Source organism: Babylonia areolata, chromosome 8 (genome assembly GCF_041734735.1).
Source record: "Babylonia areolata isolate BAREFJ2019XMU chromosome 8, ASM4173473v1, whole genome shotgun sequence".
In the NCBI taxonomy this organism is placed as follows: Eukaryota; Metazoa; Mollusca; class Gastropoda; order Neogastropoda; family Buccinidae; genus Babylonia; species Babylonia areolata.
This window is the reverse complement of record NC_134883.1, coordinates 10015310-10028043: the sequence shown is the minus strand read 5'-3', so window position 1 is coordinate 10028043 and position 12734 is coordinate 10015310. Positions and strand designations below refer to the sequence as shown.

Sequence of the window (12734 nt, the reverse complement as noted above, 5' to 3'; positions counted from 1 at the left end):
TGAAGAGCACAAAGATAGAGAAATATAAAGACACAAAGCTGAAAACAAACCTTTGTTACAATTCCCATCAGGAGAATCACATGATGGTCCTTCAGTGGTGCTTTCCAGTTCTGTAACACACACACACACACACACACACACACACAAAATATATTATCCAAACCTACAGCAATGGAAAATATTGGAGTTAAAATATACCAGATCTGCTTTTCTTTTTCTTAAATGTTTGGCCCTGTGTCTGTGAGTGTGTGTGCATGTGTATGCGTGCACGCCTGTGCATGTGCATGTTTGTGTGTGTGTGTGTGTGTGTTTCCCCTTATTTTACCTTGTTTGTTGTTGCATTTTATACTGTTGAACGATAGTCTAAACGAAATGCTACCATTAATTTTTTGGACTGTATAAGGCATTAAGAAAACATGAATCACATTATCATCATTATCATTATTATTGCTCTTGTTGCAGTGTTGTTAATTATCATCATCATTATCATTAACTGTAGTAGTAGTAGAAGTAGTAGTACTAACATTATTATCATTGTAAAGGCATGTGTTTCATTTCCATTTTTCCATTCTGTGCTCACAGGTCACTTACCATTCAGACAGGTCCCAAAGTAATTGTCACACTCTCCTTGCTGACAGTCACTGTCACACTCGTTCTCACACTGCCTTCCGTACAGGCCTGACTTGCACCCTGGCCAAAAAGAAGAACCATCTTTCCCATACATCTTGAACTAAAGATGCGTTGTTGTTTTTTACTTGAAAACCGTAACATAACTATGTGTAAAATAAAGTGATGTATCTACACAAAGAGACCCAATTCTATCATTTTTGTCGCTGTCATCCGTCTTTCTTTCACTTGTGGTTACTGTAACATTTCCTGTATGTTGTTTGCCTTGTTGCGGATTTGTGTCTGCTTCTTCCACAGAAATATAATCATCCTAGGAGTCATAGTAGCTATATCTTTCAACATAATCAGGATGAACAATTCAAAAAAAAAAATCACGATTTAATATCTTAGAAAGAGAAGCAGACAGACTGGCATAAAGTTGTTTTTTTTTTAAGCAAGACGAAGAGAGAGAGAGAGGCAGGCCAGCAGGCAGAGACTTTGTAACAGCTATCTCAAGATTCATCCTCACTGACACAGTGAGCATCAAAAGATTTCTCTTAGTAGCATGTTCAATGATTCACGTCACTACATCAGCTGAAACAAAACCAGTACTATTAAAAGTATTATACTGTCACAGCTTTCTTACCCCAGATTTGTACTTCACAGAAATTGATGAAAGAATAGTGTTTGTGGTGAATGTAGCCATCTTTAGCGAATCGAACAATCCGTCCTCTGAGTGGTCGCTGACAGGTGATGTCATCTTTCTCCTTCCGCTCACTTCCAATGCTGAGGGAGTTGGGAAACTTGTAGCACAGTGTGTCGTCCACATAGATCCAGACTCCAGAAATACGTTGTGAGTGAGGGTTTGGTGAAGCTCCTATAGCAACACATTAAAAAGTTCAGGAACAATACCATTTATGTTTTTTGTCATCTTAAGGATTTACCAGCAAAAAAGTGTTGTTGTTGTTGTTGTTTTTAGCTTGACATCGTAAAGCTCTTCACTGATTCAAATCACAATGTCGTCAGCTTTGAAAGAACTGAGTAAAACATTTTTTCAATCAGTTCATACAAACATCTGTCTCTATAAAAGGTATCACTTTTGTCTGTATTAAAAACCAAGACAGACAGACAAGCAGAGACACAGAAGACAGAGACAGGCAGACTAACCCCCTTCCCGATGGTAGATGGTGATGTCAGTGACGGTATAGTCACGGCCCAGGTCTACCTGCCACCAGTCAGGTTTATCATCTGTGGTACCCAGGGTGTGCACACAGATGTCAGGGTTGGTGCTGGTGTTGCCGTCCACTGCCAGACTTGCAGGACCCGTTCCTGCATAGCGAGCACTCATGCTGGCTGCTTTCCCTGCTGCCACGTTGACTGCACAGTGCATACGTAACGGGTTAATAGCTTAATATCTGTGTGTGTGTGTGTGTGTGTGTGTGTGTGTAGTGTTGTGTGTGTTGTGTGTCTGTCTGTCTGTCTGTCTGACTGTGATAGAGAGGTGGGGGTAGCCAAACAGAAAAAATAAAATAAAATAAAAAATCAAATCTCAATTTGTTTCTCAGTCCAGCTGGACATTTATTTTCAATAGAATTCAAACTATGAGAACAAACGTTATGCTGAAAAGCACAGAGACAGAAAGATATAAACTCACAAAGCCGAAAACAAACCTTTGTTACAATTCCCGTCAGGAGAATCACATGATGGTCTTTCAGTGGTGCTTTCCAGTTCTGTAACACACACACACACACACACACACACACACACACACACACACACACACACACAGTGCAAGTGAACGCAGTGAAAAGTAACTCAACTGAAAGGATATTAGGAGCGTGGAACATACTGACTCTGTGCATCTTTCCTTGCATTTGCTGTAGGGTTTAAACAACAGGGGGTCGCATTTATAGTTGAAATAAGTCTAGTGTAAGCTGCAAAAACTAAACTATAGCAAATTATCTGGGCCGTTTACATCAGCACCATCAACGAAACAAATTTCAGCACCAAAAATATGAGAGAGAAGTGTGTCTCACCGATCTGACAGTCTGGGGGCTGGTAGTCAGGCTGACAGCCGTGAGGACAACGTCCTGTGTGCCGGTCACACGTCTCCTGGTTCTGACACTGACCACACTGCTCACTGCAGTCGGCCCCGTAATACCCCTCACTGCACCCTGGGACACACAGCACATGGTCACTGTGTCGATTGTTTATAGATCTGATACTCTGTGTGTGTGTGTGTGTGTGTGTGTGTGTGTGTGTGTAGGAAGAGAAGTTGTCTGTATGTCTGTATCTGTACTGTACCTGTGTGTAAGCCTATATATGTAGGTGTGTGTGCATGTGTTTACAGGCATGTGTGCATGTGCACATGTGTTTGTAAGTATGTGTGTGTGTTTCAGATTCAGAATCAGAATCAGAACTAATTCATTATCTCAGCAGAGAAATTAAGTGTGATTAAGTCTGTGATAGATACAAATTATATGCAAAACAGTAAAATCTGGCATACACCATACATACATAACAAAATTACACTCAACTCAGTCATAGCAAAACATGTCTGATAAAAAAAATTATTAACTTTCCACTATTTAAAACACATACATATATGTCCGCTCGCACATGCAACCATATGCAAGCATCCATGCACATTTATTGTATATACACATGCACAACCTATAAATATAGGGGGGTGGATTAATGTAAATTAATACTGATCTGTAAAACACACAACCAAATCTTAAACAAATAAGGCATAAGAGCATCAATTACAGGCATAGAAACATCCATTTAACATCAATTACATCACTAAGATAAGGATCTTTATAGTAAAATGAAACATCTCAGCTCAAATTCAAAATCAGAAAAATAAAATCAGTTTCACAGCAAAATAAACATTCTTTTAGTCTAAACAGCAAAAAAACATCAAACAGTCATGGAGAATATTTGAAATGTCTGGTAACTGTGTCTTGCTTGCCGCGACTGTTGAAAGAATGGCACATCACAAAAATATTGCACTCCCTAGCAAAATGATCAGCACCAACTGTTCAAACAAATCCATGGCAGCTGTCATTACACTTTCACAAATCACACTGAAAACTTTCAACAAGTAAAACGGAGCATAGACATTGAAAAACAGCGCAAGTATCACACAGCGTTCACCACAGCGGATGCCCCCTCTCGAAGCGCCCCATCCATGTATCTGCGTGTGTTTGTGCTCGTTTGTGTGCGTGCACCAGTCCATGTAAACTTGTTCGTACACGCAGTTCAGACTGATGTGCAAGTACCTAAGTCACTTACCGTTCAGACAGGTCCCATCGTAATTGTCACACCTTCCTTGCTGGCAATGACTGTCACACTTGTTCTCACACTGCGGTCCGAACAGACCTGACTTGCATACTGGTTCAAAAAATAGAACATATTTTCTATTTTTCTTAAAACCAAAGGTACGCACAATTTGTTTTCATAGCTATAGCGTTACCTTGCAAATAAGAAAATGGTGATGCTACACAATGATAGAACCATCACTTTTATCACTATTGTCTTTCCTTGCTCCTTCAGTGGATACTGTTCTGTTTCATAGAAGTTGTTTCCTTTCCATTATGTTGAATTTGTTGTGCATGCGTGTATCTTTCTTGACAAGATATAAATGTCATAGATGGGGAAAGGCATAATACTTTGTGAATATTTCACTTCAAACAGTACAACTTAGATCTATAATCAGTTTGATCTTATGTGCATAACAAAGCACCAAGGAAGAGAGTACTGCAGTGTACAGTGGTGTCACCACCACCTTGTGGTGAAATTTTGTTTAGTTGCTTCTAATACCTCTGTTGGAGATAGTCTCCTGCAGAGGTATGTTTTAAAATAATCAAGGTATAATTTTTTACAGAGAAAGGCAGACAAACAGCGAGACGTTGACAGAGAGAGGCTGACAGAGAGAGGCAAAGAGACTTCGTAAGAACTATTTCAAATTTGTCAAGCAGTCATACAACCATCATCATTCTCATCAGCACAAGCACTACATAGGGATTTGTTTTTGAAGCATGTTTACAGTTTCAATCATTATGTCAGCTGATACAAAAGACAAGTACTCGTAAAAGACTCATCCCTCCTTACCCCAGATTTGTACTTCGCAGAAGTTGATGAAAGAATAATGTCCGGCGTGGATGTAGCCATCTTTAGCAAATCGAACAATCTGCCCACTGATTGGTTCCTGGCAGGTGATGTCATCTTTCTTCTTCCGCTCACTTCCAATGCTAACAGAGTCGGGAAACTTGTAGCACAGTGTGTTATCCACATAGACCCAGACTCCAGAAATACGTTGTGAGTGAGGGTATGCTGAAGATCCTGAAGTAACACATAATAATAATAATAATAATAATGGTATTTATATAGCGCTGAATCTTGTGCAGAAACAACTTGTAGCAGAGTGTGTCATCCACATAGCGTTCACCATAGACCCAGACTCCAGAAATACGTTGTGAGTGAGGGTTTGCTGAAGGTCCTGTAGTAACATATCAAAACTGATCTGGTGTAATATCTGGGGGTTACTGACTGAGTTACGTTCGACAAACAAAAACAAAATAATCTTAAAAATTTTTTTTAAACATGCTAGATAAAACCCTTCACCAATCCAAGGTGTAACAAGTAGAATTTGGGGTCACTGATATTCCAACGTTCCACAAGCAAAAAGAAAGGTAAACAATAAAACTTAACATACTAAAACACTTCACCAACTCAAACCACTAACACTGTGACAGGACTGATTGGAACATTTGTTTCATCAATTTGAACACAAATCTCCATCTATTTAAACATACCAATTGTGTTAGTATTAAGAAAATAACAGACAAACAGAGAAGACAGAGAGAGACAGGCAGACTAACCCCCTTCCCGATGGTAGATGGAGATGTCGGTGACGGTATAGTTACGGCCCAGGTCCACCTGCCACCAGTCAGGATTGTTGTCTGTGGTACCCAGGGTGTGCACACAGACATCGGGGCTGGTGCAGGTGTTGCCGTCCACTGCCAGACTTGCAGGACCTGATCCTCGATAGCGAGCACTCATGCTGGCTTCTTTCCCTGCCGCCACATTCACTGCACAGTGCATACATGTCAGGTTACATTCTAAAGTCGAGGTTGTCGGGTGCCGAGAGAGAGTTTGGGTTGTGTGGCTATGTGTGTATGTGTGTCTTTGTGTGTGTGTGTGTGTGTGTGTGTGTGTGTGTGTGTGTGTGAAAGAGAGAGTGAGGGGGGAAAAGGGTAATCAGACAGACTGACTGATAGACATGTACAACTGTCCACTTCCTATATTATATTACAAAAGGCATCATGAAGTATAATCAGTTGATGAGAACAGGGGTACCAAAGAAGTACAGAAATACATGGTTTTCAGAATATTTTCAGAATTATCTTCATAAATAGTACAACATACCAACACTGAGGAAAATTATCACATTACTCGTAGTTTGCAGATTCAATCTAGAAGTAGAACCATTCAAAATTAAACATGGTCAAACTGTCACTTGCTACTGTGAGGGGAGCTTTCAAATGCACATACGTTTTTGTTTTGTTTTGTTTTTTCTAGCGTGAGGCTTCAATGCCTCATATGCGTAGCTTTCAAGAAAATCATCTGAGGATGTTGACTGCGATTTCAGATTTTCAAAATTTCAAGTTTCCTTCACAGTCCAGGTGGACATTGGTTTTCAATGAAAATAATACATTAAGCTGTAGAACACATATTCTGACAGAGAGATACAAAGACACAAAGCTGAAAACCAACCTTTGTTACAATTTCCGTCAGGAGAATGACATAAAACTCTATCTGTGGTGTTTTCCATTTCTGTAACACACACACACACACACATACACACACACACGCGCATACACACACACACACACACACAAACACACACACACATGATCAGTGACATGATGTGTATGCAACACAATGACTATGAGCAGATGTGGAACATGAGGTGACATTGTTTAGTTGTGAAGGGAGGAGAGTGAGAAGGGAACTGCAGTGAATTTTTCACCACAGAGTGGTGTGTATAAGATGCTATGGGGCATTCAGCTAGACAGTTTCTTGACATGGTAGGGGTGTGGGGGGTGGCAGGTAGGGAGAGGAGTGTCAGAAAAAGGAAAATCCATTCTGTCGTTTTAATTGGATCAGTTAAATTCGTTCCACCTGTGTGGGTGTGGGTGGGGGGTGTCTTTTCTCCTGCTTCCAACCTGTTTCATATTCCTTTTAGTATTGATGAACAAAGTCTTTAAAATTAACGGCGAAAGGCATTATGCAAACAGAATTCAAATTATTGCTATCATAATCATCATCACCATCATCATCACTACTACCACCACCTCTACCACCACCACAACTATTACTTCATCTTCTACCATTACATTTTTCATTCTATGCTCATAGTTACTTACCGTTCAGACAGGTCCCATCGTAATTGTCACACCGCCCTTCCTGGCAGTCACTGTCACACTCGTTCTCACACTGTGGTCCGTACAGACCGGACTTGCACACTGGCCAAAAAGGAGAACATCTTTTCAACACCTGAACCAAGACATGCTGTTTATGTTCAAAACCTTAAAATTACTCAAAAACAAAGTGATGAAGCTACTCAAAGGACAGACCTATTACCATCATTATTATCATCATCTTTTTTTCTTCCGCTTGTCGTTACTGTTATGTCTTCTGTGTGTTGTTAGCTGTTTGTTGTGCATGTGTGTATTCTTCTTCATATGGAAATATAATTATCCCAGAAGGTAAAAAAAAAAAATTATAGTAACTCACGGTTAAGTCCGTACCTCTACCTCATAAATACCATTTTGAGCGGAATCAGGTTGAGCCATTCAAATGAATATCAAGATCTAATGTCTAAGACAGAGAAGCCGACAGACAAACATACAGGACAATTATCAAGAGTGAAACTTTGTAACAGCTCACTCATCAGTCACCAATACAATGAACATCTACGGGTTTCTTTCAAAAGCAAGCTTAAAGTTTCGAATCATTAGGTCTAGATACAATCGCACTTCAGCATCCTAAATTCAGCTCAAGAATTTAGTATGCTGAAGTGGGATTCATTTCGTTCATTCCGTCCCACTTAAGCATCCTAAATTCAAATTACCTTAGGTCTGCTGAAACAAAAACAAAACAAAAAACAAATAAAAAAAAGTCTAAACGTCTCATTCAGTCTCCCCTCCTTACCCCAGATTTGTACTTCGCAGAAGTTGATGAAAGAATAATGTCCGGCGTGGATGTTGCCATCTTTAGCAAATCGAACAATCTGTCCACTGATTGGTTCCTGGCAGGTGATGTCATCTTTCTTCTTCCGCTCACTGCCAATGCTATCAGAGTCGGGAAACTTGTAGCACAGTGTGTTATCCACATAGACCCAGACTCCAGAAATACGTTGTGAGTGAGGGTATGCTGAAGATCCTGAAGTAACACATAATAATAATAATAATAATAATAATGGTATTTATATAGCGCTGAATCTTGTGCAGAGACAAATGAAAGCGCTTTCGCACCAGTCATTCACATGCATGCATAACTCTAAAACTGGAGAAACTGAAGACAAGGGAGAGGCAGGGAAGGGAGGCTATCTTGGTAAGAGATAGGTTTTAAGGCCAGACTTGACAGAGCTGAGTTTGGAGACTTGACGAAACGAAAGAGGAAGTTCATTCCAATTGCAAGATCCAGAGACAGAGAAAGAACGGCGGCCAACAGCAAAGTGTTTAAATCTGGGTATGCGTAAACAGAGTGGATCCGAAGCCGATTGCAGTGAGCGAGATGGAGTGTAGAGGTGAAGGCAGCCACATAGGAACTGAAAGGGCTGATTTGTGATTACATTTATGACATAGAGTGCTTATCTTGTACTTTATTATGTGTGAAACAGGGAGCCAGTGGAGATGTTGCAAAAGAGTGATGTGCTCGGATCTTTTCTTTCTGAGGACGAGTCGGGCTGCAGAGTTTTGTATGCGCTGAAGGGACTGAATGGATGAAACAGGCAAACCAGATTATAGAGAGAGAATGAGAGAAACGACAAATGCAGATGCTGCGTCAATGAACAGATATTTCCGGATGGAACTGATGCGCCGCAATTGACAGTAGCAAGATTGACATGTCTGACTGACAAATTTTTGCATGGACAGTGTGTTGTAAAGGAGAACGCCGAGGTTCCTGACTGAACTGGAAAGAGGGATGGATGTACTGCCAAGTTTGATTGTGTCAATTGTGATGGAAGACAGTTTTTGTTTAGTTCCAATGATCATTGCTTCAGTTTTGTCTGCGTTCAATTGTAACTTATATAGAGTCATCCAGTTTTGAATGTCCAGCAAGCAGTTGGATGTTTCTTGCAAGAGCGACGACAGTTTTTCGGGGGTATCACTCTTCTGGAGTTGAGTATCATCAGCATAAGAATGATGACTGACATCATGACGGTTGATAATTTCAGCGAGAGGAGCAGTGTACAGTGTGAAGAGCACTGGGCCTAAAACAGATCCCTGTGGGACTCCATGTTCGATTTTAACAGGTTCAGACTGGAAATTATCAACAATGACAGACTGGAATCGATCAGTGAGGTAAGATTTTAACCAGTTTAGAACAGTGCCGTTGATACCAAATTTAAAATGAAGACGGGAAAGAAAGATTGAATGGTTTATCGTGTCAAAAGCGGCTGACAAGTCGAGAAGAGTGAGAAGGGAGATCTGTCCTGAGTCGGACGCTAGCAGTAGGTTATTCAGGATGTGGAGGAGAGTGGTTTCGGTACTGTGGTCAGCACGATAGGCAGACTGAAATGGGTGGATGAGACTGTTGAAACAAAAGTGGTTGTTGAGCAGCTTTAGGACAGCTTTTTCAAGGAGTTTGGACAGGAATGGAAGATTACAAACTGGTCGATAGTTTTTCAAGATGTTTGCGTCAAGGTTGGATTTCTTCAGAAGAGGCCAGACAATTGCAGTTTTGAAAGTGGATGGAAACGTTCCAGTGAGAAGGGATGATTGATCAAGTGTAACAAGTAGAATTTGAGTCACTGACTGGGCGACGTTCGACAAGCAAGACATTTAATAAATAAACAAATAATGTTGCATGCTAAATAAAGCCCTCCACCAGTCCCACTCACAAAACCACAAACAATGTCGTCAACTGTGATAGGACTGATTCAGACATTTATTCAACCAATTTAAACACAAATCTATAAAAGATATTAATTGTGTTAGTACTGATAAAATAACACAGAGACACAGAAGACAGACAAACAGACTGACCCCCTTGCCGATGGTAGATGGTGATGTCGGTGACGGTATAGTTACGGCCCAGGTCCACCTGCCACCAGTCAGGTTTGTTGTCTGTGGTACCCAGGGTGTGCACACAGACATCGGGGCTGGTGCAGGTGTTACCGTCCACTGCCAGACTTGCAGGACCTGATCCTCGATAGCGAGCACTCATGCTGGCTGCTTTCCCTGCTGCCACGTTGACTGCACAGTGCATACATGTCGGGTTCGCACGTCTGTGTGTGAGGGGAAAGGGGAAGAGCGGAGGGGAGGTGTATGCGTTTTGTGTGAATGTTTGTGCATTTTAGATATATGTGTATGCGTATGTTTAATGCATATGCTTGTGTACGTCTGTGAAGGATAAGGTGGTAGTCCGACAGACAGACTGATAGACAGAGACTGTCTGATATATGGATACATGACAGCTTGCAACCTAAGATTGTGGGTGTGTCAGTCTGTGTCTGTGTGTGCATGTGTGTTCGTGCGTCCTGTATATGTGTCATTTCCTTTCAGTGTTGTAAGCACACATGCACGAGAACCATCCTGATCCTTTCTTGAACACACAAGTGGAGAGAGAAAAGGGGAATGAAGCAGGTGGGAGGAAGTGAGAGAGAAAAGTTGACGGCTTTTCACAGCAAGCGTTTTGTTACCTTATTCATATATAACAATTGGTGCTACAATTGTTCAGCTAGTGATCTTAAGAGCACATCTAATTTTACAATAGTTACAATAGCAACAACAACTGTAGATTCGGTTATTGTTGTTTTGAAGATGATGATGATCATGATGATGATGACGACGATACCTTTGTTACAGTTTCCATCGGGAGAATCACAGTCATTCTGACCTGTTAAAAAAAAAAAAAGAAGAAAAAAAAGACACATTAATCATTAGCCAACCCACGTCTGTCATCCTGAAATATAAACGATGAACACGCTTAAATTTACTCATAATCCTGTGGAGAAACAGACACAGTCCAGTTCCATCCGTTTCAAATAATTCTTCTTTAAAGAGTGTCGCTCAAATTCCTCCACGGACATCTCAGGTGTCTGAAATTTCCCGCTCTTGGTTGATGCCATGATAGATAATGGATGTAGTCTGAACGTAGACAACAACCCTGTCATTTGGTATCAAAATCCATACAGATTTTCATTGCCTTATTGTCATCATTACCAGCGCCATCGACCGTCGATCATCAAACAGAAAAAAAAAAAAAAACTTTATTTTTATGTGAATGATTGTTTTGTATGTGCATGTGCTTTAGTGGTATGATATGTTCCCTCATCAGTTATATAAAAACTTTTATCATGTCTGAATGATGCAGTCTGTCGTATTTTTTTTCTTTTTCCAGTGCTATGTCGTAAATATAGCTGGATATATGTAAACATAAGAAACACCATTTTTGTTCTTCATTCGATCATTTCGTGCAAATGTCCAAAATAATCGGCAGTGAGCGATAGACCAAGAGGAAAGGAAGTGATAGGTCTCTCTCTCTCTCTCTCTCTCTCTCTCTCTCTCTCTCTCTCTCTCTCTCTCTTTGTTATTTCAGCGATTTATTTTATGTTCATCTATCTACCCTGTTCATCCGTCAATCAGTAAGACATGTTTACTTGTTTTCAGTCCAAAATGCTCCTGGTACCTATCAAAATGAATAACTCATACACAAAGGTGGTTATTAAGCATTTAGTTAATCTGTTGTTTTCGAGTGCCGGCAGCGTCCCTTACACCACCCACCCTGTCCCCCTTCCCTCCCCTATCCCTTCACCCACCCACTCCCACCCCTCCCCGCCCCCTTCTCCTCTCTCTCCCCGCTCCATCCAAATTTCATCATTTGAGGTTAGGTCAACACTGTTCAACCCCTTCTTCCACCCTTCTGCACCTCCTCTCCCAAGTCGCTGTCTTTGTCGGTTGTTCGATGCAGTCACATAATCCAGTGATTGGTGTGGGGTGTGATGTAACCACTTTGCCGGTGTGGCTTGGCAAGTGCGATCAGTATCACACGCAGCATGCTCATATATATATATATATATATATATATATATATATATATATATATATATATCCCCCCCCCCCCCCGCAGCCTCCCCCCCCCCCCCAAATGTGAACGCAGATCTCAGATTCCCACCCCCAAGCCCCTCACTCCCTCCCTTCCCCGTCTCTGCTTCGTTCAGGGTTTACACTAATCCAGTAAGAAGAGAAAAATTCTGCAAGGAAATTCCTTTCTAAGATTTTTGTTTTTGTTTTTTTGTTTTTTTTGCGTGATTAGATATATCTGTGTGTATACTACGATTTTATCAATTCTACCGACACAGAATGGGGAAAACTGACCGAAATTTAATTTTGAAAAATTGCGTTATCGTTTGATGTAGATGTCAGTCTGTCGAAAATGTTATGCCAATTTGATCTTTGATCGGGCCGGCTATCACATGTCCCGAGTTGTAGCTTCCCCCCTCCCCCTCCCTCTCTCCTTGTGACATAATGGGTTCGACTTGTCGTCACAGAGTGTATCCTCAAGTGGGTTGAAATGAGCGAATCAGATCAAACTGTTAGAAAGGGCGAATCAGAATGGGGCAGTGAATTTGTCAATCATTCACTGGGCGTCACGATGACAGGCCTAGGATAGGTTACTTTTGTTCTGCCAATTTGTGAGTGTTTTAGTTTGCAATTGGTATGCACAGTGTGTCGTGAAGAAGGAAAAAATCCAATGTACACAGCTGATTCTCAGTTGTCTCCCAGAAGAAATGAAGACTGACCCAGGCTGATGACTGATGTAAAGGCCCGTTGGGAAACATTGTGTCAGTGTAACTGTGAGGTTTCACAACACTACTGAGATAGCATATA

General features: G+C 41.0%; 1 protein-coding gene across 29 annotated transcripts in view; it reads right to left on the bottom strand.

Annotated features, from left to right (window-relative positions):
- The window catches only part of LOC143284533 (uncharacterized), a 47673-nt gene that overhangs the window by 31693 nt on the left and 3246 nt on the right, over positions 1-12734 (bottom strand). For 22 of the 29 annotated variants that reach the window (XM_076591250.1, XM_076591264.1, XM_076591254.1 and 19 more), the window contains exons 2-15: positions 10699-10740; positions 9888-10097; positions 7828-8058; positions 7041-7139; positions 6388-6447; positions 5493-5702; positions 4723-4953; positions 3904-4002; positions 2643-2780; positions 2277-2336; positions 1774-1983; positions 1253-1483; positions 592-690; positions 51-110 (exon numbers count right to left, since the gene is read on the bottom strand). In XM_076591250.1, the coding sequence (XP_076447365.1) occupies positions 51-110; positions 592-690; positions 1253-1483; positions 1774-1983; positions 2277-2336; positions 2643-2780; positions 3904-4002; positions 4723-4953; positions 5493-5702; positions 6388-6447; positions 7041-7139; positions 7828-8058; positions 9888-10097; positions 10699-10740 (1980 nt within the window). The remainder of the gene's footprint in view (positions 1-50; positions 111-591; positions 691-1252; positions 1484-1773; positions 1984-2276; positions 2337-2642; positions 2781-3903; positions 4003-4722; positions 4954-5492; positions 5703-6387; positions 6448-7040; positions 7140-7827; positions 8059-9887; positions 10098-10698; positions 10741-12734) is intronic. The other 7 variants (XM_076591249.1, XM_076591258.1, XM_076591267.1 and 4 more) reach the window with 2 other exon arrangements.